General features: G+C 53.6%; 10 protein-coding genes across 10 annotated transcripts in view; 5 read left to right on the top strand and 5 right to left on the bottom strand.

Annotated features, from left to right (window-relative positions):
* Positions 1-76: 76 nt before the first annotated feature.
* Positions 77-1,947, bottom strand: P152DRAFT_484820 (uncharacterized protein; the record flags this gene model as incomplete). Its single annotated transcript, XM_033682026.1, has 2 exons — positions 77-1,582; positions 1,651-1,947. The coding sequence occupies 2 exons, from the start codon at positions 1,945-1,947 to the stop codon at positions 77-79; spliced, it is 1,803 nt and encodes a 600-aa protein (XP_033530934.1).
* Positions 1,948-2,695: 748 nt separating this feature from the next.
* Positions 2,696-3,194, bottom strand: P152DRAFT_516899 (uncharacterized protein; the record flags this gene model as incomplete). The annotated part of the gene is made up of 2 exons (XM_033682976.1): positions 2,696-3,132; positions 3,185-3,194. 2 exons carry the CDS (start codon positions 3,192-3,194, stop codon positions 2,696-2,698), a joined length of 447 nt encoding a protein of 148 aa, XP_033530933.1.
* Positions 3,195-4,125: 931 nt separating this feature from the next.
* Positions 4,126-6,069, top strand: P152DRAFT_168381 (uncharacterized protein). Its single transcript, XM_033674070.1, has 6 exons — positions 4,126-4,409; positions 4,462-4,570; positions 4,631-4,733; positions 4,784-5,101; positions 5,161-5,361; positions 5,413-6,069. The coding sequence occupies exons 1-6, from the start codon at positions 4,286-4,288 to the stop codon at positions 5,881-5,883; spliced, it is 1,326 nt and encodes a 441-aa protein (XP_033530932.1). The 5' UTR covers positions 4,126-4,285; the 3' UTR covers positions 5,884-6,069.
* A 214-nt stretch (positions 6,070-6,283) lies between these two features.
* P152DRAFT_484818 (uncharacterized protein) lies at positions 6,284-7,365 on the bottom strand (the record flags this gene model as incomplete). The annotated part of the gene is made up of 3 exons (XM_033682025.1): positions 6,810-7,365; positions 6,622-6,723; positions 6,284-6,516 (listed from the first exon to the last, which is right to left on the bottom strand). The coding sequence occupies exons 1-3, from the start codon at positions 6,991-6,993 to the stop codon at positions 6,284-6,286; spliced, it is 519 nt and encodes a 172-aa protein (XP_033530931.1). The 5' UTR covers positions 6,994-7,365.
* A 1,534-nt stretch (positions 7,366-8,899) lies between these two features.
* P152DRAFT_403620 (uncharacterized protein) lies at positions 8,900-10,294 on the top strand (the record flags this gene model as incomplete). The annotated part of the gene is made up of 1 exon (XM_033676714.1): positions 8,900-10,294. The coding sequence occupies one exon, from the start codon at positions 8,900-8,902 to the stop codon at positions 10,292-10,294; it is 1,395 nt and encodes a 464-aa protein (XP_033530930.1).
* A 457-nt stretch (positions 10,295-10,751) lies between these two features.
* Positions 10,752-14,437, bottom strand: P152DRAFT_484816 (RecF/RecN/SMC protein; the record flags this gene model as incomplete). The annotated part of the gene is made up of 4 exons (XM_033682024.1): positions 10,752-11,016; positions 11,063-14,269; positions 14,321-14,361; positions 14,411-14,437. 4 exons carry the CDS (start codon positions 14,435-14,437, stop codon positions 10,752-10,754), a joined length of 3,540 nt encoding a protein of 1,179 aa, XP_033530929.1.
* A 280-nt stretch (positions 14,438-14,717) lies between these two features.
* Positions 14,718-16,206, top strand: P152DRAFT_423255 (NAD(P)-binding protein). The gene is made up of 2 exons (XM_033677206.1): positions 14,718-15,959; positions 16,010-16,206. The coding sequence occupies exons 1-2, from the start codon at positions 15,182-15,184 to the stop codon at positions 16,180-16,182; spliced, it is 951 nt and encodes a 316-aa protein (XP_033530928.1). The 5' UTR covers positions 14,718-15,181; the 3' UTR covers positions 16,183-16,206.
* A 7-nt stretch (positions 16,207-16,213) lies between these two features.
* Positions 16,214-17,278, bottom strand: P152DRAFT_468521 (NAD(P)-binding protein; the record flags this gene model as incomplete). Its single annotated transcript, XM_033680827.1, has 1 exon — positions 16,214-17,278. The coding sequence occupies one exon, from the start codon at positions 17,276-17,278 to the stop codon at positions 16,214-16,216; it is 1,065 nt and encodes a 354-aa protein (XP_033530927.1).
* Positions 17,279-17,691: 413 nt separating this feature from the next.
* Positions 17,692-20,011, top strand: P152DRAFT_442228 (uncharacterized protein). The gene is made up of 2 exons (XM_033677736.1): positions 17,692-18,106; positions 18,190-20,011. The coding sequence occupies exons 1-2, from the start codon at positions 17,876-17,878 to the stop codon at positions 19,759-19,761; spliced, it is 1,803 nt and encodes a 600-aa protein (XP_033530926.1). The 5' UTR covers positions 17,692-17,875; the 3' UTR covers positions 19,762-20,011.
* A 688-nt stretch (positions 20,012-20,699) lies between these two features.
* P152DRAFT_168345 (BRO1-domain-containing protein) overlaps positions 20,700-23,960 on the top strand; it is a 3,970-nt gene continuing 709 nt past the window's right edge. The window contains exons 1-4 of the mRNA XM_033674069.1: positions 20,700-21,429; positions 21,492-21,921; positions 21,966-23,129; positions 23,177-23,960. The exon at positions 23,177-23,960 is cut by the window's right edge and continues 311 nt beyond it. Of these exons, the coding sequence (XP_033530925.1) occupies positions 21,149-21,429; positions 21,492-21,921; positions 21,966-23,129; positions 23,177-23,960 (2,659 nt within the window). The 5' untranslated portion in view covers positions 20,700-21,148. The remainder of the gene's footprint in view (positions 21,430-21,491; positions 21,922-21,965; positions 23,130-23,176) is intronic.

The raw sequence follows: 23,960 nt of genomic DNA, 5'->3' as shown, positions 1-23,960 counted from the left end.
GAACGTGAAATCTTCAAACATGATGGCAAATAACCCTTTCCTATACCGCAAGCTGCCCACCAAGCCCCTCTGCCACCTACGCCGCCGACTCCGATCGCCCAAACAAACTCATCCGTGTCGCCGACCAATCCGGTTTCAAAGAACTCGACATCATATCCCCCTCCCCAACCCGCAGTCTCTTCTGTCGTGGCTCTCCCGCCACCTGCTCCTGTCCTTCAGCGCCGCTCCCACCATCCGCACTCCCATCCTCTGAGTCCTCTGAGCCCTCCACAACCCGTTTGCGTACTCGATTCGCCGGCGCGCTTGGGCTGCTGCTGGCGGTGTCGGTGTCGTTGAAGTTGAGGACGGGGACGTTGATGCTGGGGTCCTTTTCCGAGGTGGAATTGGTGGTTCCGGTTGTTTCGTCCGCTGGACTTTGGGGGTTGGTGAGGAGGTTAGTGGCAAGGTTTGGGGCTTCTCGTGATTTTAGCCACGCTGGTCGTGCTGAGGGGGATGGTCCCATAGTGGGTGACAAGGAGTTTGGTTTCGGGGTTTGAAGTGGCGGTTGGGGCTGTTGTCTCGATTCTAAAGAGGTTCCATTCGGGCCGGAACGGGTTGTTGAGTAGCTATATTGATTCAAGGATGGATGGTAGCCGGGGATGTTGGCGTGTGGCGTCGTGTGTCCGTTGACGTTTTCTTTGAGTTGTGGGGTTGGCGGCGGTAAGGGGTAGTTTGTGTTCGTCAATGTGGGTCGCCACTGAACATTTGAAGGGGCGGAGGTTTGCAGTGGCATCGAGGATGGATTGTACGGCGGTATGGTATATGCCAGTCCATTCATGGGGCCAGGGGCTTGACACGTAAGTCCTTGGTAGGATGGGAGAGAGGACATAGAGCCGTTGCTCGTGCGAACTGATTGGTGTGAAGGTCTTTGGTGGGCTGTTAGGGAGGATGGGACGGTATTGCTGGGTCCAGGTGCTTGATGTGACGATCCATGCTGAGGTGGTAAAGAGTAGAGGGTCCCACGCCAGGTGTTAAGGTCCGGATACGGCTGTCCTTGGAAAGCCGAGGGGGGTGTGGGAGGGACATCTGCCTGACCAGGAGCTGTTGGAGAACAACCCAGGTCCTTAACTTTGCTGTGTGACCCCGGAGATGCTGGAGTTTCCGCAAACGGCGACCTCACTTCTGGTTTTATTTTCTGCTCCATCTTCCAGTGCGGATGGACGCTGTTTGTCGGTTGCGTCCGCTTTTGCATTTCTGCCTCCACCTCGCGGTGTGCCCTGGGATCCAAGTACTTCAGCAGCGCAAGTCGTAAGGACGGACTCTTTAACGCCAGCTCGGAAATGATCTTCTCTAACTCCGTAGGATGCGCAAGTCGGACCAGTCTGAGCGTCTCTTGGATTCCCACTCTAGAAATTTTCGACATGTCCACCGCAGCGGGCGCGGACGGTGCTTGTGGGGGGCCCTGGGGAGGTTTCGTGACTTTGCATGTCCCATTATCCCCTTCGTCATAGTGGCGCAACTCTCCATGCCTGAGGTAGCGGTGAAGCGCATGTAGGACGCCATCGGGAAGGTAGTCGATTCGGAGTGGAGTATAAGGCGCTGACTGCATTGCGGTCAGTTTCGGATCGAGGCGAGAGAGACTGGAGAGGATGAGATGTTGAGTCAACTTACACGCCATGGAGAGATGACCAATTGGCATATCTCGAACAGTTTGCGGGGGGAATCCCCGGTGAGCCGCCTGAGCTCCTGCTTGGTCCACGATAGTTTCATGTCGCTTTGGACGCCTGAGTTCCCCGGCATATGATGATGTCTTGCCGCGCTCACAACCACTGGTTTGGATGATTGCACAGCTTTCTGGGGGTATGAACTCATATTCTGTTTGCCCAGTGCCGGCGCGCTGTATCGGGGACGCTTAGGAGTAGGCTCATCGTCGGAGACGAGGTTGACGACCTGGACGGGGTGATTCATGATGGCGGAAGTGAAATACTGAAAAGTGATGATTGTGCCTTAAAGCATGATAGACCCCAGACTCCTACTTGGATTCTGAACACAAGTGATCTCTCACCATCTCATCATTGATCATTGCGACTTGCACGATTACGTAGTACGGCTCTTGCGACGCGTGAAGTTGAACCGGTCCTTCGTGTCTCCAATTAATCACACGAGTCATGTGCGATCCCGGCTGTGATCCTTCCTTCGGCAGCTCAACTCGTACAGAGTGCAAACGGGCCACTCTCAAGTTTCGAAAGATAATGTAGACTGTAGAGCCTCAATGTCTTTAAGACTGAAGCCTAAGTAGATACAGCGCTCAAGTAGTCAAGTATCATCAAACATGTAGTCTGCAATGTGGGATCAGCATATCTGTATATCGCATTGGCGATCCTGCGATCTGATATTGCCTCATCTCCTTACTATCTATACCCCTAACCCCCCTTCCCAGCCTGATACCCCCCTAATATCGCAATTCCAAGGAAACCAATCTATCATCCCCAGTCAGCAGTCCCCTCCCTGAATTTCCAAGAATCGGTGCCAACCTCCGATGAGTGGCTGCGAGCAGTTGAAACGCGCCACCGATGATAATACAGATCTCCCCCGTACTAATAGTCTAACAGCGGTATCTCTGATCGTGGATATCCCTGTGCCGTACCATACCTATGCGACAACGAAAATGTCCCAATTTGAACCTGCTGAGGACCAGCTCTGAATTGGTCACCATCTACATCGTTCTGTAAGAGTTCTCCCGCGAATTTTGTAGGTCGAACCATCGATTGACGGATTCATTAATCGGCTCTGAGCTTGTTGTTGCCGCTCCCAATCGTTCTACGATTTCAAGTTCTTTCTTACGATCGGGATGACCTTCTCCCACGCAGTAGTGGTCGATCTCCAGCTCTTTCTCAGTCCATAAAAATGACATTCCTGTATCCCCCAACCTCAAAGAGAACCTGGCTCCATCATGATAGCTGAAGAAATGTAAGACTGGACAGAGTCGGAGCATGATATCAGACTTGCGAAATTCCAAGCTCTCTATCCAGCAAACCTTCGGACTGTTATATGGTTCTGCAATGACACGAGTGCCGCGCGATATATCAGCTTTCGCAAAGACACCTAGACCTTTCAGCAGTGATTCTTTGACTTCGATGAGATGCCGCGAATCTGATATCTATTCAGTGCAGGGCCTTCCAGAGGGCTAAGAACCATAGCATACCTTGCTCCATCTTCTCGGGATCCGGATACCTCCTTTTCTCACCTGTGCTGGCTTACGATGCCTTGCATCCCATATACCAGTATGGTAGTACCGGACACCGGTGCTGGACACTGTATGGTATGTCCGTGTATCACAATGTCTACTACGTAGTATTATCACCTCGCATATTCGGAAATCAGCTCAGATCAATCCATCACCAGTCTCATCAATCATCGTAGATAACTTCGTATTTACCGTGATCGCAACACCGGTATGGAATGACACCGATGTACGAAATGAAATTGGCTCCGGTATTCCCTTCGCTGTGTTCGTTGGATCGGGGTTTGACAATGGAAGCCAAACCTCCAAGATACGGGGTTTTGGTGTTCTTAATGGGGAAGATCGAATCTAGCCAAGTGGGGTTGAAGCCGAACACTTCCAGAAGCCTTCCGGTTCCAGGTTATTGGTCTCCTTGCTTGATGATTCTTGTGTCCTGTAATTACTTCCAATTTCCAAGTTCCAAGTTCCAAGGTCAACTTCCACCTCTCAGACAATGGGCGGCGACAGTAGCATCGCCCTTTTCCTTAACCTTTCCTCTCTAGTCTAGTGGTGGATCCAAACTAGTTAGACGACTATGTTTAAGTTTGCTTGTTTTTATCCCATCGTCGTCACTATACTTAATCCAATGTAAAGGATAACGTTCATTATCGACATCCGTTTTCATCTCGCATCGAAGTTTACTTGAAGGTGACGAGATAGTCGCCATCGGCAACCTGAGACCCGCTCCTGCCATCGCCCTCATTTCACAGCCGAGATGTTTTGAGATCCTTCGCCGACACTTCAATCACGGTCATTCAATACAACTATGTGAAGAGCCTCATGCGCTGCTTATACATTGTAAATACCTGTCCATACGTACGCAAACGTCTTTCTTTGTGAACGATTTCGCAAATATCCACGACCACGACAACAACCGCGACAACGACCGCGAAAACGACCGCGACAACAGCCATTGACTCAGTTTGGTTTCCCAATTGCCTTAAACTCTGGTTCCCTTGATTTGGTCAAACTCGTTGGTCATTACTTTCAAGAAAGAATAGAAAGAGACGGTATCCCACCAAAATGCGTTCATCACTGTTGGCCGCGACGTTGGCTGCGTTGACAGCATCTTCTGCTGCTATCCCCACCATCGAAGTCAAAGGTTCAAAGTTCTTCACTAGTGAAGGCGACCAATGGTTCATCAAGGGTAACCAAGCTTTCTCTGTCCCCTGATATGGGAATGTTGCTAAAGCCAACAGGAATTGCCTACCAGCTCGTCCCGGAGGATCCCCTCATCGACACTGATCAATGCGAACGCGATGCAAGTCTGATGTCCGAGCTGGGTGCGAACGCAATCCGCGTCTACCAGTAAGCTCCCCTGAGGGCCGGGGATCTCGTGCCTCCGTAACCTTCTAACGAGACTCGCAGTGTGAATCCGAGCGGTGACCATACTGGATGTATGAGCGCATTTGCTGAGAAAGGCATCTACGCTTTTATTGACCTCGATGACTTCGATACCCAGATCGAGCAGGTAAGCTTGCACAGACCTACAACAAGATGACATATCTAATGTGTATTTAGAATCACCCGTGGTGGAATGAAACCCAGCATAGCATGTTCAGCGATGTCATGGATGCGTTCCACACGTTCGAAAACGTGGCCGGCTTTTTCGTCGGCAACGAAGTCATCACCATGAAGAATGGCTCTCTTGCTGCCCCGTATGTCAAAGCCGCAGCTCGAGACATGAAGGCCTACCGTGATAGCAAGGACTACCGCCAGATTCCCATCGGCTACTCCGCCGCGGACATCGCTACCCTTCGCCCCATGTTGCAGAATTATCTGGCATGCGGCACCAACTATTCCGAGTCTCTCGACTTCTTCGCGTTGAACGCATATGAGGTACGTTTGCAATGCGCACATAGTTGAAACGGTATCGGATGCTGACAATGTTCAACCAGTGGTGCGGCAAAACGACTTTCGAAGAGTCGGGGTATGCTGCGTTGACTAAAAACGTCACGGAGTACTCGATTCCAATCTACTTCTCCGAGACGGGCTGCAACACCGTGCGTCCCCGTACCTTCGCCGACCAAGCAGCCATTTTCGGCCCGAAGATGGCCCCTTACTGGTCCGGCTCCATCGTGTACGAATGGATCCAAGAGGTAAATCCCCTCGAAATCAACCCTCCTATAGAGCCGCACTAACCCCTCTAGGCCAACAACTACGGCCTCATCAGCTACGGCGAAAAAGTAGACCCCTCCCTCCCCGACGCCCCTCCCGACGGCTTCACCCGCTCCGGCACCCCTACCCCCGTCCAACCCGACTTCGACAACCTCAAGTCCCAATGGCAGACCCTCACCCCCAGCGGCGTCCAGAAATCCGCCTACACCCCCAGCCTCGCCGCCCCGCCGTGCCCAACGCGCATCTCCGATTTCTGGGACGTCGACGGCGACGTCTCCCTGCCGTCGATCGGGCAGCAGCTGGACCTCGAGGGTTCGGCGACGGCGACGGTGACGGCGACTGGAACGGGGAGTGCGCTGGTGCCGACGAGTGGGGCGGGAGCTGTGGGTGAGGGTGCAGCGGGCGAGGAGGGCGCGGCAGGGAGGATGGCGCCAAGTCGAGAGTGGGTTTGGGGGGTGGTGGTTGCGTTGGCGGCCGTGGGTATGGGGATGGTTCTTCTGTAAGAAAGTTCGAGGGAGGGGATGGAGCTATTCGTGTATGGGATTGCGAAGGATAGACGTTAGGCTGTGGCGGATATTCGATTGGTGTGTCCTACGCTAGGAGCTGGGAGTTTGGCGAGATAAGCAGCATCCAGGTGCGATGGACATGATACGTTTCACAAGCAGGATAGACTGACTATACGAATACTTAATGAAAAGCTACGATGAGCCTCATTCATATTATCTTCCAATCTATTAGTTCCGTTACGAACATACAATTCAATTCCGCCCTGCCGAACTGGATTCGATACATTTCCCACCCAGCTTGGCACCTCCACCATCAGCCACCCTCGCTCAAGCCCCATCCTAACCCTGATACTCAACAAACCCATTCCCATGCATCGTTTCCCTCGTAAAATCCTCCCTAACGGACTCCCCACAACACATACGCCCCCGCAATCTTCACCAGCATCCCCGCCCTCTCCAACGGCGTCTGTCCCCTCCCTCCAACCCCTCCATGCCCCCCTAGTCGCCGGGGTAGGCGGCGATGGAGGCGGAGTTGACGATGATACTGCCGCGGGGTGTGTGGGAGGGCGAAGGGAGCGAGGAGATTGGTGCAGAAGGTGGATTCGGCGGTTTGGAGGTTGACTTTGGCGTCTTTCATGGAATCCTAGTCAAACCCGCGACGCTCGGATTATAAGGCTGTCCGAAGAGCCACTATTGATCCCCAAGATGTCGATCCACCCGAACACATCGACGTACCCTCTATAACCTCTCGATACTTCGTTTCCTCCTGCAGATCCGCAGGTGCCAGCATACACTTCCACCTCTCCCTCTCCACCATCCGCTTGGTAACCCGCGTGTCTTTTTGACAGGCAGGTAGTTAATAGGACACTGGCACCCCCCCTCGAGAACAAGAGCGCCACAGACTGACCAATTCCAGTATCCACCATTAATCAATGCGTCCTTGCCCTTGAGCAGGTCCTGGCCCTCGTATTCTTGTAGATACGGCTGCCTCTGGAGCCAGAACTCGAGTTGGGGGGAGTTGGCGGGCGGGTCGAAGTTATTGTCGAGGCCGCACCGGGGGTTCGGGGTTGGGGACTGGGTTTGACGTTGGGGTAGGCAGTGATGCATTCGTTGGAGTCAGACATGGTTGAAGAGGGTTAGTTCTATTCGTGGAGAGATTGATCTCGGGTGCTGCGGTGGGTGAGTAGCGCTGGTCAGATGGAATGGAGGAGAGGAAAGAACTTTGATAGTAGAAGCTTGTTAGTTTGCAGGTTGAATATATGGATATTATGGGAATGAAGCGACTTTGGACGGTATGATCCGTATCTGATAGCACTGATGCACTTCACTCCTACTGGGTGTAGATATAGGCTACGATCAGTGGGGTGCTTTCTAGCTCCCCTCTTCTCATTTATATCAATGAATACCCAGCTGAATATCTCAAGCAGAAGGATACTGTAATAATTGAAATGCGTGCTGAAACAGATGTGGACCTTTCAGTGCATTGGATGGTGTATTGTTTTGGATGGCTTCGATAGCTAATTAGATCGCCATAATTGAGGCAAGCTTACTAATCATGGAGTAACTTTGAATGTCACGTGTGTAAGTACTGGATCATGTGACCACGCGCTGGTGCAGGGTCAATGGTGTCGTGACGCGCCTTAATTATAGACGCGTTTTCCCGTTTTCCCGACTTCTCCTATCTGCAAATCCATCTCATTGCATGTCTCTCTACCCTCATTAGCAGTTATATTTCATTCATTGGCCGTGGAGGTGGGAGTTGGTTTTGGAGGAGACTTTCGTTTATTTTTAGTCCACCGAACCTTCGAATTCCCCTCAACTTGCTTTGGTTGTCCCCCTCCTTACCGATAAAGCATATGCTTCCTGCGAGCAACATGACTCTCCTAAGTCACCGGGCTTCCTCCCTATCATCTTATGGCATCATCACTGATGTCTCGGCGAATGAGGAAGAAGAATCGGATGGGAGAGGTCTCGCAGCGTCTCGGGTCGACCTCTCTAGCAGCGAGGACGATGAATCGGAAGAAGAATCTCTGAAAGCACAACAGCTCCGCCGGTCTAACGCCTCCAGCTATTCGTCTCGAACTGGGGGTGTCCGAACCATTTCCGATCAATTTTTAAACCCAACTGGAGGCTTACAACGAACTACACAAAGACAGGAGAGTTTGCCAACGAGATCTACCAACACGCGCGACTCTGACAAACGAGGACCAGTCCCTTCGGCGACACGCGTCGCAGTTAGCAATCAACAATGCTCTCCTACAGGGACATCTCAACAGCATCCTTTGGGATCAAAGATGTTCGATTTTGGGGTTGCTCCCACCAACAAAGGCACAAGGAAATCCGCCCCCTTTGATACGAAGGCATCCGTCTCAATATCTTTTGGACCAGTCCCGAACGTTCTCGCGTTCGCATCAAGCAAATCCGGAGCTCAAAATGGGACGCCTCAACCTAGCATCCATGCCAGTCGAAGTTCCTCTAAAGCAACCACCACCACCACAGTCCCTAGTGCTATTCGAGATCCCGTAAACGCTGATCCAAGCAGAGAGGATACCACGGTAGCTGGAACGTACACGAAAGGCTTCACGCAAAAGGCTCTCCCTTCATTTAAAATGAAATCGCAACCGGTCCCAGGAAGCCTGTTTTCTACACTGCCGACTCGTGGACTCCCAATATCAAACTCAGAAGTGGACGAAGTCCCCGATGTCAAGCCTTCCCCGACCCTAACGAAAAATATCTTCACAAGTTGTAAGTATATTACGCATCATTGTTGGCCTAAAACTTACATCATGAGCTAGCGGGTAAAACTGGGTTGGAAACCTTGGAGAAACAGACTACTATTCCCACTACTATTCCCATGCAAGCACCTCTTTTCGAAGACTCAGAGCTGTCGAGGTACCGTTCAATTTTGAGACGAAATATCCAAGCACAGGGCATGGTTAGTGAACCAAAGAGTCGAGCCGAAGAGCTCCGGACCGCCCCTTTGATTACTTGGACCGCAAAACAGCAGATCCAAATGGAATCTCAACAACATGCCCAATTTCGCGGGAGGAAGGTATTCCCGCAGTATTCGGTTCTTGGAGAATCTATAAGTAAACGATTTAGAGAAGACCACGAGCAAGATGAGAAGCCGTTTGACCCAATTCTTCTCAACACCAATGCGCCATGGTCGGCGTTCATTTGTGGATCTCAAGGAAGTGGGAAAAGTCATACTCTCTCTTGCATACTCGAGGGCTGCCTCCACCCTTCGACAACGATTGGGAATATGATCAAACCTCTTGCTGGCCTCATGTTTCATTACGACGCGCACGAAGCCACGGTTTGTGAAGCGGCCCATCTCTGCTCGGCCGGGGTACCTGTGAAGGTGCTAGTCAGTCCCAGCAACTATCTCACGATGAAAGACTTGTACTCGCAAGTTCCGAACGCTTCGAAGTTTTTAACAGTTGAAGAATTTTATTTGCAGCCAAACCAGTTGAACACAGAGCGGCTGAAGAAGCTCATGGCCTTTTCCGAAAAGGATGGTGCTGTCCCTTTGTATATGGAGGGTTTGATTCGCATTCTTCGGGAAATGAGGCTAGAAAACCAAGGGAGCTCGAACCTCAACTATCGCGAGTTTCGTCGCCGGCTCGCCGATCAGGAGTTGACAAAACTTCAATCCGGGCCCTTAAATCTGCGACTGGCCTTACTGGACAGTCTCTTAGCCGTCGATTCCAGGGGCTCGACTCGGAAAAAGAAGGTCTCACAAGACCTTCTAAAGCCGGTACCTGGGGCGCTCATCATCTTGGATCTGACCGATCCGTTCATAGACAATTCCTCGGCCTGTGCCCTGTTTGAGATCGCGATGGCACTGTTCCTCTCGGGCCCAGGTTCCGATCTTACGTCCAACGGCGCGGCTGACCCTGTCGGCAAGATCGTCGCCCTAGATGAAGCGCACAACTATCTTGACTCGTCGGCCAGCGCTCAATCATTCACGTCGGCTGTCCTCAAGGGAATTCGCGAGCAACGCCACCGAGCATTGCGGGTCGTTATCGCTACTCAAGAACCGACCATCAACCCCGCCCTGCTCGACCTCTGCTCGATGATTTTCGTCCACCGGTTCAGTAGCCCTGAATGGCTCCGCGCCCTGCAACGCCACGTCGGCGGACTGTCCTTGCTATCTACCGCGGACAATCGTTCGAAGTTCGCCAAGGCCGGAACAGACGATGCGGAGGAAGAAGAGGAAGCCTGTGGACGAACGGTGAAGGAGGTGTTTGAAACGATCGTCACCCTTGGGGTTGGCGAAGCGTTGTTGTTCGCGCCGTCGGCAGTGTTGAAAAGTGACGCGCGACGGTTGGGCACGGACTTCTTGCGCGTCCAGATTCGGGATCGGATGAGCGCGGATGGGGGGAGGAGTGTTTTGGCTGTTGGTTGAGGAGTTGGATATCTTGTTTGTAAGAATATCGCATGTGTGGATACTTTGGAAAGGTGGCATTTGAGTATTTCGGATCTATCAGCTGTTTGGGTTGGGGTTATGGATAGAGGGATATCTTCTAACAGTTTGTGGGAGTTATCACGAGCGATCGTTAGACACCATGTTAGAGTAGTCATAGAATGTGGACTTCATTATTTTATACATGTACGAAGTACAACCGGTAATGCTTGAACTCGGTGTAAAAGGTCTTACATTACAGGTCGACGTATCCTGCTAAGGCTATCAATGCAACCGGGAAAGCAGCTGCGCGTGATATAGACTCGTAATCGTGTAGACCAGATCTAGACCAACCTCATAAACCTGCATCATGCCCAATAACCCCTAACTCCGCCTGGATCCTCAGCGCCAACACCAGACAAGAACTGTACCGTGACACATCAAAACCTTGAGAATTTTTCTACTTTAAGTCCGCCGGCGTCAATGCGGTAACGACACTGGTCCCCTCACTAAACCTCGTCCGGAAGATACGGTTCGCGTTCTGGAACATCCCATCCTTCAAACTGACCACGATAAACTGCGATCCCTTGAACCGCGTCTTGATCAGCCGCCCAATGTTCTGCGTGTGGGAGAGATCGAGCGCGGCGTCGACTTCGTCGAGGATATACATCGGCGCCGGTTTGAATTGGAGTAGAGCCATGATGAGTGACAGCGCGATGAGCGATCTAGGTCGGTCAGTGGTAGATTAATAGAGGGTAGGGTGCAACGAACCTTTGACCACCGCTCAGCTCGGTGAGACTCTGCTTCCACACCTTGCCCAGGCTGACTTTCACCTCCAACCCATCCGCGATCGTCTTCCCCTCAGGCGGATCCAATTTCGCGAAACTCCCCGGCAACAGCTCATTGAAGATCTGTCCGAAGTCACCGTTGACCTTCTCCCACGTCGTCTGCAGCGCCTCCTTCTTATACTCGTCCAGATTGACGATCGTCTCCTCGATCTTCTTCTTGTCCTTGATCACCGTGCGCATCATGTGCTTCAGGCTGGCTTCTTTCTTCTCCACGCTGTCGATCATGCTCATCACCTTCGGGTTAATCTTCTTCTTCATCCCTTGGAAGCGCTCGACGAGGCTTTTGAGGTTCGTGCGGCATTCGGACATGTTCTGCCCGTTGAAGTCGTATGGGGTGCCGGCGCGTCCGAAGGCATCGCGCTCGTCGGCGATCCAGTCGTGCTCTTTTTCCATGTGGCCGATAGCGTGGGAGGCGGATTGTTCTTCTTTCTCGGCTTTGTCAACTTGGTGTCCGAGACGTTGCAATTCCAGGCCCTCCTCCGTGGTCAACGCGGACTTCGACCGGGAAGCCTGTTCCAACGCCCGGAGCTCTTCGTCGAAACCGGTCAGTTTGGCCTGTTCTGTATCCAGGTTGGCTTTCGCTTGGTCGTGAGCTTCTTTGGCGCTGGACTGGTCCGCCACGAGCGCGTCGACCTCATCTTGAAGTGACTTTAGCGTCACGTCGAGATCTTGTCCCTGCTCTTGCGTCGCGGCAAGATCGGCCGAACACTGTTCAAGCTCGACTTTGGCGTCTCGCATCTCTTGCTGCAATGGCTTCATGGTACCTGATGCCTTTGTGAGGGCCTTTCGGAGTTTCTCGACGGATGATTGCAGCTCGGCGAGCTTGCTGTCCTTGTTCTTGCTGAACTCTTCCATGTCTCGCTCCACACGCTTGACCTCCTTGGAGGCTTCGTTATGTGCAGCCTTCGCCTCGGAAATATCTTGCTTGAGCTGCACTATGGTTGCTTTCATCTCTTCAACGGCCTGGATGATGGAGGTAGACGAGTTGCTACTGATTTGTTGCTCCGTCAGCTTGATCTCATGCTGTTTGAGGTCAAGACCCTGTTTTAGGCCTCTGGCTGCATCCAACCGCTGCTTCTCTCGAGAAAGTGTCTCGTGCAGAGCAGATAGCTCTTGCTCAGCGGCGGACAATTCAGCCATGGTCTCATTGAGTTTCTGAAGCGTCACAAGCATTCCACTTGAATGCGGCGCACTACCTCCCGAAAGCGTACCAGAAGGGTCGTACACATCGCCTTCGAGCGTGACGCTCTTCATCCGAACCGCCGGATCAAACGTCACCCGCTTCGCAGTCGCGGCATCTTCGCAGACTAGGGTCGATCCAAACACATACTCCATGGCCGCGCAGACCTCATCATCGTAGCCAATCAGCTCCAGCGCAAGGTTGACTTTCCCCGGGGCGATTCTCTGCGCTGCATTGATCTTCTGGGCCGACGCTTTGAACGCCGCGATCTTGTTCAACGGGATGATCGTGACCCGCTTCTTCAACCTGCCATTCTGCAGGAGCTGCGTACCGGTTTCGGCGGAATCGACGACGACATTGTATAACCGGCCACCGGCGCAGATCTCAAGGGCTGTACCGGCTCGTGTGTGCTGCTTGTTCAAGTTAAACAATTGCGCGACGAGACCCTTGACTTTCGACCGGTCGAAATTTTGGGTCGGATTGTGGTATGTGAAGTCGATATTCGAAACCCTCCGACGCAAGCCATCCGCCTGACTTCGAAGGTCTCGTACCCGCTGTTGTAGATGCGACTCCTGTTGGTACAGGTCTTGCTCCATCCCCGGCTCGAATCCCAGCCGGTTCAAATCGAATTCCTGTTTCTTCGCTTGGGCATGCAGCGCATCGAGGCCCTTCAGTAGATCGGAATTTTGCTCTTTCGCCTTTTTGGCACGCGGCTCCTCTTCTTTGATCTGCTGCTCGAGATGCTTGATCTTTAGTCTTGCCTGCTCTTGCTGGGTGGCAGATTCGCTTGCTCGTGTCCGCGCGGCTTGTAGTTGGCCTTGGTAGCCGCCCTCCTGCCCCTCCCGTGACGCAACACCGGTTTGGAGTGTCTGCAACAGCTCTTCCTTTTGCTCGAATTCTTTGCTCTCTCGCTCAAATTCGGATTGGGCCTTCGCGTACTGTACCTCGAGTTTCTCGTGAATCGTGGTCTTCTCCGCCAGCTGCTGCTCCAGATCCTTAACACTGACTTCTAGCTGGCGGCGTTTGTCGACTTCTTCGTTTCGGTTCGAAGTCTTGAGGTCGATGACGGTCGTGAGTCGGACGATCTCGTGGGAATGAGTTTTGACTTGTTCCTCCAGCGCCTGGAATTTGCCCCCTTTTCGCAGCTCCTTCTCCCTTGCAGACTTAACCTTGTTGATATCTTCTTGGAGGAAGTCAATTTCTCGCTTCAGTCGGATGGCAGACTCCTCTAATGCTTGTACCCGGTTTTTCTTGGCTTCGAGATCGTCTGCGGCGCTTGATAGCTTTTGGTTATACCGGACGTAGTCGTAGGCGACCACCAATCGTGTCAAACGCTCCAAGTCGCTTTGTGTCTGTTGGTAGTCGAGGAACGTCCGCTTTTCTTGACGTAATTTCTCCAATTTCGGCTCAATCTCTTCAGTCAGAAGCTCGGAAATCTCTTGTAACTTCAACTCCTTCTTGCCCATCGTCTTGATAGCCTTGTCACGTCGATCTTCGAACATGCGCGTCCCTGCCGCCTCCTCGATCATCGCTAGGATTTCCACCGCTTTCATATTCAGAACCTTCGTGATTCGACCCTGCATGATCAGGAAATTCGGGTTGTTGATATTCAGTTGAACGGATTGAAATAGGTTCTGGACCGTCTGCTGCTGGGCACGGTGTCCATTGATGAGGTACTTGCTGGTACCGCCCAGCACGATCTGGCGGGTGACCGAAATCTGCGCATATTCCTCGAAGCCGATCGGGCTCGTCTTCTTGTTACTATTGTCGAATGTGATTGTAACGCTCGCTTTCGTGACTCCGGCTTGTCCGCGCTTGTAAATAAGGTCCTGGAGGTTCTGCGCGCGCACCACGCTCACGTTGGTGATGCCGAGAACGAAACATATCGCGTCGAGGATATTGGACTTTCCGCTCCCATTCAGGCCTGTGATCGAGTTGAAGCTTGCGTCCCTATGTTCACTCGTAAGGAATAGCTTTCGCGAGAAGGGGAGGATTGTTTACCATCCCGATATGACGGTCCGGATGGCATATGATTTGAAGCCCTGGATTCGAGTTAGCAGCGCTCGGTATCAGATTTACAACCATGCTCACATCAATGACTAGTTCTATAACCCTCATTTTTGCAGCTCTTGGGCTCCTACATCGGTTGTGGCTATCATCATCTCATGTCGCGACAAAGTGGAATTAAGCGGCGTGTTTTGTTATGGCAACGAGAATCGATGCCTTATTGCCTAAATGATTGTTTACACACGCACCAGACTTGACCCAATGATATCTTGCGAATGCCATATTATTGCCCGAGTGCTTGTTTACACGTGACCAGATTTTGACTAATCACTTCCATCCCGTCAGTCTTTCAATTGAGTTCATCAGCTTACAATTGTCTACAAGTTTCGATCATTTCCACCTAGAGCGACTTGAAAGAAAGAATCTCCTAAATTCTCCTTATCCATGAAATTCCCAGCGAGCAGCTATACTAGGGATGTCGTTCTCCGCTAATCAATACCTATCTTCATATCAAGTGACAATGATTACATGCACGGAACTGATGCCTCCTGTTCCTGTCTTTCTTTCCGAATGTCGTCTATGAGATATGTGACTTCGAGGATAATGTTACGCAGTTAGCGTGGTCAGTCTGAAACCCCAACTAACGACTTCAGCTTAGGGTAATTAATAACTATCTTGCTCGGTTGCGACTCGGGCAAGATTACCCCGCCGACTTCAAGATGTAGATCGCGAACTACGGTAACTACCAGTAACTAGGTGTAAATATACGGTTTCAATCTTCCCTTCTCTGCTCTCCAGTGTTAGTCTATTCAATCTGCCAATTGGTTCGGTTCAAAGCAAAGTCTCCCTACCATCATGCCTCCCTCCTCAAACTCCGTCTCCGCAGGCCCCGCCAGCTATGGAATCACCTTCACCCCGACCATCCACACCAAAGCCGAAGGCCCAACCCTCCCGGAATCGAACCCGCTGCGCTCGCCGTTCGTGGCCGTGGTGACCGGCGCGGGCAAGGGGTTAGGTCGGGTGATCTCCATGGACTACGTTCGAGCGGGGGTCAGCGGGATAGCGATCGCCGCACGTACCGCAACAGATCTCGAGTCGCTCGAGGCGGAGTTGAAGAAGGCTAATCCCAGTGTGAAAGTGCTGGTGAAGACCTGCGACACGACGAAAGAAGAGGACGTGAAAGCGTTGGCGGATGCGGTGAAAGCGGAGTTCGGCAGGTTGGATGTGGTAGTAGCCAACGCTGGAGTCATCTCGAACTATCTGATCGATTCAGACGGAAAGCGGCAGTTGCCAGTCGGGGTCATGGAAGATGATGATTTCAAGCGGGTGATCGATATCAATCTCATGGGAAGCGTGTACACCGCGAAGCACTTCGTGCCACTGTTGGCGGACACTAAGGACGGGCCGCAGGCATTTGTTCAGATCACTTCGCTCGCGTCCCATTCAATTGCTAGCGCCGCCACTCCGATAGCGTATAACGTGAGCAAGATCGCGGTCAATCGCCTGGTTGAGCACATTCATAATGATCACAATGCCCGGTTGGGGGTGTGTGCGTACTCGATCCATCCCGGGGCGGTGGTGACAGCTCAGACCGAGCTTCACAGCAATGATAAGGGGGATATGTGGGACCAAAGTAAGTTATTGCTCGAGGCAGACGGAGCATCACTAACCGATCCCGCGCAGTCCTGACCGATGATATTGGGTTGGTTGGAGGGTTTCTGACCTGGCTGACAAAGGAGAAGCGGGACTGGCTATCCGGACGGTACGTGAGTGTAAATTGGGATGTTGAACAGCTGGAGTCCATGCGGGAGGAGATTGTAAAAGAAGACAAGCTAAAGTTTCGTATGGCTGTATGATATCGTTCTATCTATCTGAGTTGGATGAAACTTATTCTGCGACCTTGACAATCACCTTCCCCCTTGCCCGACCGGTATTAAGCCTCTCAAAGGCTTCCATCAACTGCTCAAACTCCCACACGCTGTCGATAGCGATCTTGTCCTTTGGCAATGTCAACGCCTCCTCGAGGAATTCCTTGTTAAACTCGAGATTGACGCAATCATACGAGCTTCCAAGTCCAGCCTTTCCCAGCGCCCACCGAAGGTACATGGTCGGACTCGTCAAATATAACGCCGCACCTCCCATAGTCAATCTCGAGGTCTTATCCCCCACAATCGTGACATATCGATTCGCAATGCCAACACATTCCGTCCCCCCCACACAATCAATCACCGCATCCGGCCCCCACCGCCTCACCTCCTCCGGCACCTTCTCCACCGTATAATCTACCACCACCTCCGCCCCCATCCCCCTCACAAACTCTGCATTCCGCCCCGAACACGTCGCCAATACGCTCCACCCTCGCTTCCTCGCCAACCACACCGCATACATCCCCGTCGCCGAACTCCCCCCCAACACCACTACCCGGCCCTCGTCGCTCTTCCCTTTCCCGCTCTTCTTCCCCACCCACCCCTCCACCTCCTTCACGCACTTCCGCGCCGTCAACCACACCAACGGCAACCCCGCGCCCTGCTCCCAGCTCCACTCCTCCGGTTTTTTTAAAATCACCGCGCTCGCTGTTCCCTTTCCCCCCTCCCCCACATCCACCTCTACCAGCTCTTGCGCCGTCCCCGTCGTCGGCGTGAACGCGATCCCAAACACGGAATCCCCAACTGCAAACCCGGAGTTGTTGCCGGCCGCAACGACGGTGCCGGCGAGGTCGGCGGCGATGCCTTTCGGGGCGGGGAGGGCGGGGAAGACGCGAGTGAGGAGCGGCATGGACCAAAAGGGGAGGTTGATGAGTTGGATGTCGACGGGGTTGAGGGCGATGGCGTGGGGGCGGATGTGGATGGTGGTTGGGTTTGGAGGGGAGGTGGGGGAGGGGAGAGTGGCGAGGGAGATGGAGGAGGGGTAGCCGCCGTGGGTGAAGGTCCAGGCGCGGATGGTGGAGGACATGGTTGAGGGTATGGTTGGAGGTGGACAAGACTTTGATGAGATATAGAACAGAGTTGATTGAGGTTGAACTGTAGTGGAATGAAATGACGAACTACGACTGACTTTATATGCCGGTAACCACAGGTGCCAGAACCCTATATATCCCATTCACGCTCACGCAAGCCTTATTAACCTTACCGGCATTCATTTATGATTGTATAACAATATCGGCACCAACCACACCAGTCACCACCACAGGAAGCGGGACATGAACAGTAAGACCGAACTCAACCGAAGCCGTCGTCGAAGCTTAGGCGTTAAGAGTTGAGATATCCGATTCTCTCAGCCAATGAGATGAGTTCCAGATAATGACTAAATGACGATGGGTGAACTGCACGGACCATCTCTCGTCCATGCATTGGAAATTTCTCGAACAACATCTTTGGGTGAAGATAATTATACTCAGTAACCAACACCTCTTCAAGTCCATTCTTCGAGTCCGATCAATCGATCCTGTATTCATTTTAATTCGCCGAATTCTGGCATTTCCTTCGTTATACCCCATGAGCTCGATATAACAAGACAACCCCATCAGTGCAAACAGGAGAAAGGAGCGCGATGAGTGTCGCAGCGGCATCGACCTCGTCGTTGAGGGCAGCGTTGCCACTGCGGGTTGGGACCATTGCTACACATTCCTGTGTACCTCGAACGCAGCAGAGGCATAGTGATTCGGGCATACAGAAGCCGAATCTAGGCAGGAGGGAGCTCAGCACATGTCATAGCCGAACGACATGGCGACCATCAGGTCGAGTATCGGGGGAGAGGTTGTCGATACCAGGACAGAGAAGGGTGAGTAACATTCGCTCTCTACGAGATGATCTACAACCCCAAATGGATGCATGAATTCGAATACGATACTAATTCCACCCCAGCATTTCCACGCTTCCAACCATTTCTCCGCGATGAAAGATCCCTACACCGTCCTCGGCGTCCCGCGTAATTCCTCGCCCGCCGACATCAAGAAAGCATACTATGGCCTCGCGAAGAAATTCCATCCCGATACCAACAAAGACGCCGGCGCCAAAGACAAGTTCGCAGACGCTCAAGGCGCCTACGAGCTGCTCTCCGACGCCAAACGCAAGGAAGCCTTTGACAAGTACGGCTCCGCCGCCTTCGACCAAAACGGTGGCTTCGACCCATCCGCCGGCGCCGGCGGGCCCGGTGGGCACCCGTTCGGTGGCGGGTTCGGTGGATTCGGTGGATTCGGTGGATTCGGCGGCGGCCAGGCGGGCGCGGGCGGGTTTAACCAGGAATTCAGCTTCGAGGATCTGTTCGGTGCGTTTGGCGGCGGGGGGCGGCGGACGCGGCGCGGGCGAGCGAACCCTTTCATGGATGAGGTGCTGGTGGGGGAGAATATCGAGGTGCAGGCGTCGCTGTCGTTCCTGGACGCGGCGAAGGGAGTATCGAAGCAGATCCGGGTGACGCCGTTGGCGGAATGTGGGACATGTCATGGGAACGGGCTGAAGAAGGGGACGAAGCGGGAGAAGTGTGGGAAGTGCGATGGGACGGGGCAGAGGGTGCATTTCATGCAAGGAGGGTTCCAGATGGCGTCGACGTGCGCGGATTGTTCGGGCTCGGGGCAGGTGACCCCGCGAGGGGGGCAGTGCGGCACCTGTTCGGGCGCGGGAGCTGTAAGGGAAAGAAAGACCATCTCGGTGGATATCCCAGCGGGAGTCGAAGATGGGATGAGGTTACGGGTGTCAGGCGAAGGCGATGCACCTGCGACCGGGTACGCGAGCGCCGAAGGCCCCGTCAAAGGTCAACGCGGCGACCTCTATGTCTTCATCCGTGTCCAACCCGACCCCAAGTTCGGCCGCTCCGGCTCCGACGTCTTGTACACTGCCTCGGTCCCCCTCACCACCGCCATCCTCGGCGGCGAAATCGAGGTCCCCACCCTCGACGCCGACGTGCGCATCCGCGTCCCCACCGGCACCAACACCGGCGACAAGATCACCCTCCCGGGCAAAGGCATGCCCAAGCTCGGTGGCAAGCGCGCCGGGACGGGCGATCTGCGCGTCGAGTTCAAGGTGTCGATGCCGAAGTATCTAAGCGCGAATCAGCGGACGATCTTGGAAATGTTGGCGGATGAGATGGGCGATCAGAATGCGAAGCGGATTATGAATCTGAGGCAGATGGATGCGGATTCAAGGGCGGCTGGGAAGGATGGGCGGAGCGAGAACAAGACGGATACGGTGGATGCGAATAAGGCCGATGCACATAAGGGTGAAGGGTTCTTGAAGTCGGCGTGGCATTCGTTGACCGGGCAGCATAACTTCAAGGACGGCGAACAGACGACAACCGGCGAGAATGCCACCGGCGAACAGAAGGCCTCCAGCGAACAGAAGCGAACTGGCGACCAGAAGCCAACTGGCGACCAGAAGTCCACCGGCGAGGGCGAGCAATCGTCGAAAGAAGAGAAAAAGAAGTCGTCGGGATCAGAATAGACAGTTGATAGAGGCTGGCGGTCCTGATTTTCGACATCCCTTCACGGTCGTCCGGTTTGGTCATCTCCGTTCATCACTGGCATACCTCCAGGACCATTGATTCAGCGTGCATGGGAAGGAGTTTTCATTTGGGACTGTACGAGGAGACGGGATGGGTTTGGTTTGGAGAATCCCCAATCTTGTATTGTATCTGTAGATTGTACCAAGCTGTAGCACCAGAAAGCCACCCAAATAAGATTAGAACTTGCGGTATAATTAGCAGTGTACCAGATGTGTATTATGTGCTTCTGATAGACCAAGGTAGAGAGCAACAACTCCCCTTCTATCCATCTACCTCCATTCCTCAATTTATCATTTAAACCCATCCTTCGTCCTCCTCCCCATCCGCATCCACACAGCCTCAACAGTATTTCGTTATTCGTATATCCACAGCCAAGAAGATTGATTGACCAAGCGGGTTTCCCGATCGGCGCTAGCCCCAGGGCCATCACTCGGTCAGCGCTTAGGGATCACAGCTCCTCGCGCGTGGGCGGTCGCAGATTGGGCCGCAGAGGTCGCGGTCCCTCCCGCTACGAGTCCATGCTCTGAGAGATGCTCATTGATGATTGTAACAAGTAGCAGCGTGAAAGACGCACAACATTCCACTGCTGTATCATCTCTCGCCCTCCATCTCAACATCACCAGTTCACCACTCTCAGAGCTCCTCGAGGGTTTGTCTTTCTTGTAACTTGTTTGATCGGACACTGTCGGTATCCTCTTGATTTCAGCGACGTCGGCCATTTCCACTGCATCCAACCGCCAGGCATCCCCGCCTTCACACTAAATAACACACCACTACGCCCGCCTTCACGCAAGGAACCGAACACCTCACATCTCCCAGCAACGCGAAGTCGCACCTTGCTAGGCTCTCCGAATCCATCACCTGGACATTGTATCCTTCACTGTGCGTCATCTTGGATTCTTATCTAAAGCCAAATCCTCCGTTCGCTACCTCTGCTCCGTTGGGCCACGACAACGACGCACACCTGCCCAATCAATACGTCAGCCTACACGAGGTCCAACTCACCAACACGACGGCATTTTGCACGACATGACCATCCAGAGCTGGTGAATGTGACCCCGTTGCCTCCAAGCCGGTGAAGACAGCGAGACTCTCGTCCATGGTCCTCCCACGATTGGAATTGGAACCACCGACCCCCAATCCACGACGTGTAGCGCCCCGTCATCACGGATAAGTGCATAAACCAACATCTGCAGCATCACCCCATCTCCTGGCCGTCCCAATACGAATCACCTCACCAAACCACCGCCTCCACCTCTTCCTCTTCCTCCACCCGCACTTAACCGCCTCCATCTTCCCCTCCCATCATCGACCGCCACCGCCACAATGCTCGCCCAGACGCCTATGCTCTCGAGTCCGCTCAAGCAGACCAACGAGGTCGACTGGATCACACCGCTGAAGGCGTACATACGCGACACCTATGGCGATGATCCCGAGCGGTACAACGAGGAGTGTGCGATGCTGAATCGCCTGCGGCAGGACATGCGAGGCGCGGGGAAGGACAGCGCGGCGGGACGGGATCTGCTGTATCGGTATTACGGGCAGTTGGAGCTGCTGGATCTGCGGTTTCCCGTGGATGAGAATCATATTAAGATTTCGTTTACTTGGTGAGTTCGGCCCATCGGACGCGAATCATTGGGGTGTTGGGAGCAGGGCTAATGCAGTGCAGGTTCGACGCATTCACACATAAACCGACGTCCCAGTATTCTCTGGCGTATGAAAAAGCATCCATCATATTCAACATCTCAGCCGTGTTGTCCTGCCACGCGGCGCACCAGAACCGATTCGAAGATACGGGGTTGAAGACCGCATACCACTCGTTTCAGGCCGCCGCGGGCATGTTCACCTACATCAACGAGAACTTCCTGCACGCGCCGAGCATGGACTTGAGTCGGGAGACGGTGAAGACGCTGATCGCGCTGATGTTGGCGCAGGGGCAGGAAGTGTTTCTGGAAAAGCAGATCGCGGACGATAAGAAGGTAGGGTTGTTGGCGAAGTTGGCTAGTCAGGCCGCGTTTCTCTACGCGCAGGCATTGGAAGGCGTTCAGGAGAATGTGACGAAAGCGATCTTTGAGCGGGTTTGGCTGCTAGTCGCTCAGGTATGTCCACCTCTGCAGTGATGGGGCAGTGTTGATTTGATTAGGCCAAAGCTAGCCATATGGCAGCACTCGCACAGTATTACCAAGCGCTGGCCGACAATGATGCGAACGCCCACGGAGTCGCGGTATGCCGACTACAGGTCGCGGAAGGTCTTGCGCGAGAAGCGAATCGATTCGCCACGGCCATTCCATCCTCCGTGCCATCAAGTTCCAACCTGACTTCCGACACCGGCGTCATCCTCAGCGACATCACCAAGCGACACCTGGTGAATGTCCAGGAGAAGTACCGAGAGTTCTCGAAAGACAACGACTTCATTTATCATCAGCCAGTTCCCGGCGAGGCGTCGCTATCGCCGATCCCGAAGTTACCAGCTGCGAAAGCCATCCCCGTGAGCGAGTTGTATCAAGGTCAGGATATTCAGCGGATCATCGGTCCCGACATCTTCCAGAAGATTGTTCCCATGGCGGTCACGGAGTCGGCAAGCCTGTATGACGAAGAAAAAGCGAAAGTCGTCCGGGCAGAGACAGAGCGTGTCGAGGTCGCAGATGACGAAATGGAAGCAAGTCTGGACTATTTGAAATTGCCCGAAAGCCTGAACGTCCTCAAAGGCGGCATGGACCAAGATGTCCGTGTCGATCCCGAGTTCCGCCGATGGTGCGAGGAGCTCGCTGGACATCAACCCTTCAACAAAGCCTTCGACCAGCTCTCCGCCGACAAATCCGGGATCACATCGCGGCTGGATCAGTCACAGAAGCAGCTGGATATGGAAGAAAGCGTATGCGAGAAGATGCGGTCGAAGTACGGCGATGACTGGACCCAGCAACCGAGTTCGCGGCTCACGGCAACGTTACGCAGCGATATCAAGAACTACAAAGGGGCGATTGAGGAGGCGTCCACCAGCGATGCGCAGCTTTTCAGCACCTTCCGGACGTACGAGGCGGATTTTGACGAGATGAGAAGTGCCGGTGAGACGGACGAGGCGGACGTTTTATATCAGCGGGCAATGATTAAGGCTGGCGCGGCACGAGCCAAAGGAAAGGGCATCGGAAGTCCTAGGTCGCCCCAAGTGGAGGGGAGCTTGATTGATGACGACTTTGAGGGCGGACCGAGTGTAGCAGACCAGATTTCGAACGTGGAAGAGCTGGTGAAGAAGCTGAACTTGATCAAGCGAGAGCGGGCGGCGGTGCTGAAAGATCTGAAGGAGAAGGTAGGGTTTCGTCCGAGACCTGTATGGGGCAACGCTAATATGACCAGGTTCACAACGATGACATTTCCAATGTGCTTATTCTCAATAAACGCGCCATCACCAACCAGGAAGCCCAGCTCTTCAAGACCGAATTGGAGAAATTCCGGCCTCACCAAACCCGAATCCTACAAGCCAACCACAAGCAGACATCTTTGATGAAAGAACTGACCCGCGTCTACGGCGACCTCCTCCAGGACAAGCGCGTCCGTGCGGAACAGTCCAAATACGAAGCCTTCTCCCGGCAACGCAATTCGGTGATCAGCAAATACCGCAAGGTGTACCAAGCCTTCAACGACCTGGTGCAAGGCCTCATGCGCGCGCAGGCATTCTACACCGAGATGAAAGACACCGTCGATAGCCTCCATAAGAATGTCGAGACGTTTGTCAACAACCGCCGCTCGGAAGGTGGGCAGCTACTCTCAGCGATCGAGCAACGCAAATCGAGCCATAATTCGGGACTGGTGGACTGGGAACGCGAACGGCTGCACGAGCTCATGGATCGCATGAGCGTCAATCCGTCGGAGAGTCCTGTCAGCGCGACGTCACCCTCAAGAAAAACGGTGTCCAGGCAGTTCAGCTCCGGAGGTGGCAACGCGCCGACCTCCGCATCCACCATGCCTCCCGAATTGTACACCTCCACCACCCCGATGCCCCCCGAACTCTACGCCTCCCCCCCTCCGATCACCACGCAGTTCGCCAACCCCATGCCTCCCGAACTCTACGCTTCCCCGCCTCCCACCGGCTACCTCCCCACCAACCGCACCTCCGCTAACGGCTCCCACCCCACCTCCC

This window comes from Eremomyces bilateralis (assembly GCF_010015585.1).
Source record: "Eremomyces bilateralis CBS 781.70 unplaced genomic scaffold P152scaffold_26, whole genome shotgun sequence".
Taxonomy (NCBI): domain Eukaryota; kingdom Fungi; phylum Ascomycota; class Dothideomycetes; order Eremomycetales; family Eremomycetaceae; genus Eremomyces; species Eremomyces bilateralis.
The sequence above is the reverse complement of the archived record's forward strand: the minus strand, read 5'-3'. Positions and strand labels throughout refer to the sequence as shown.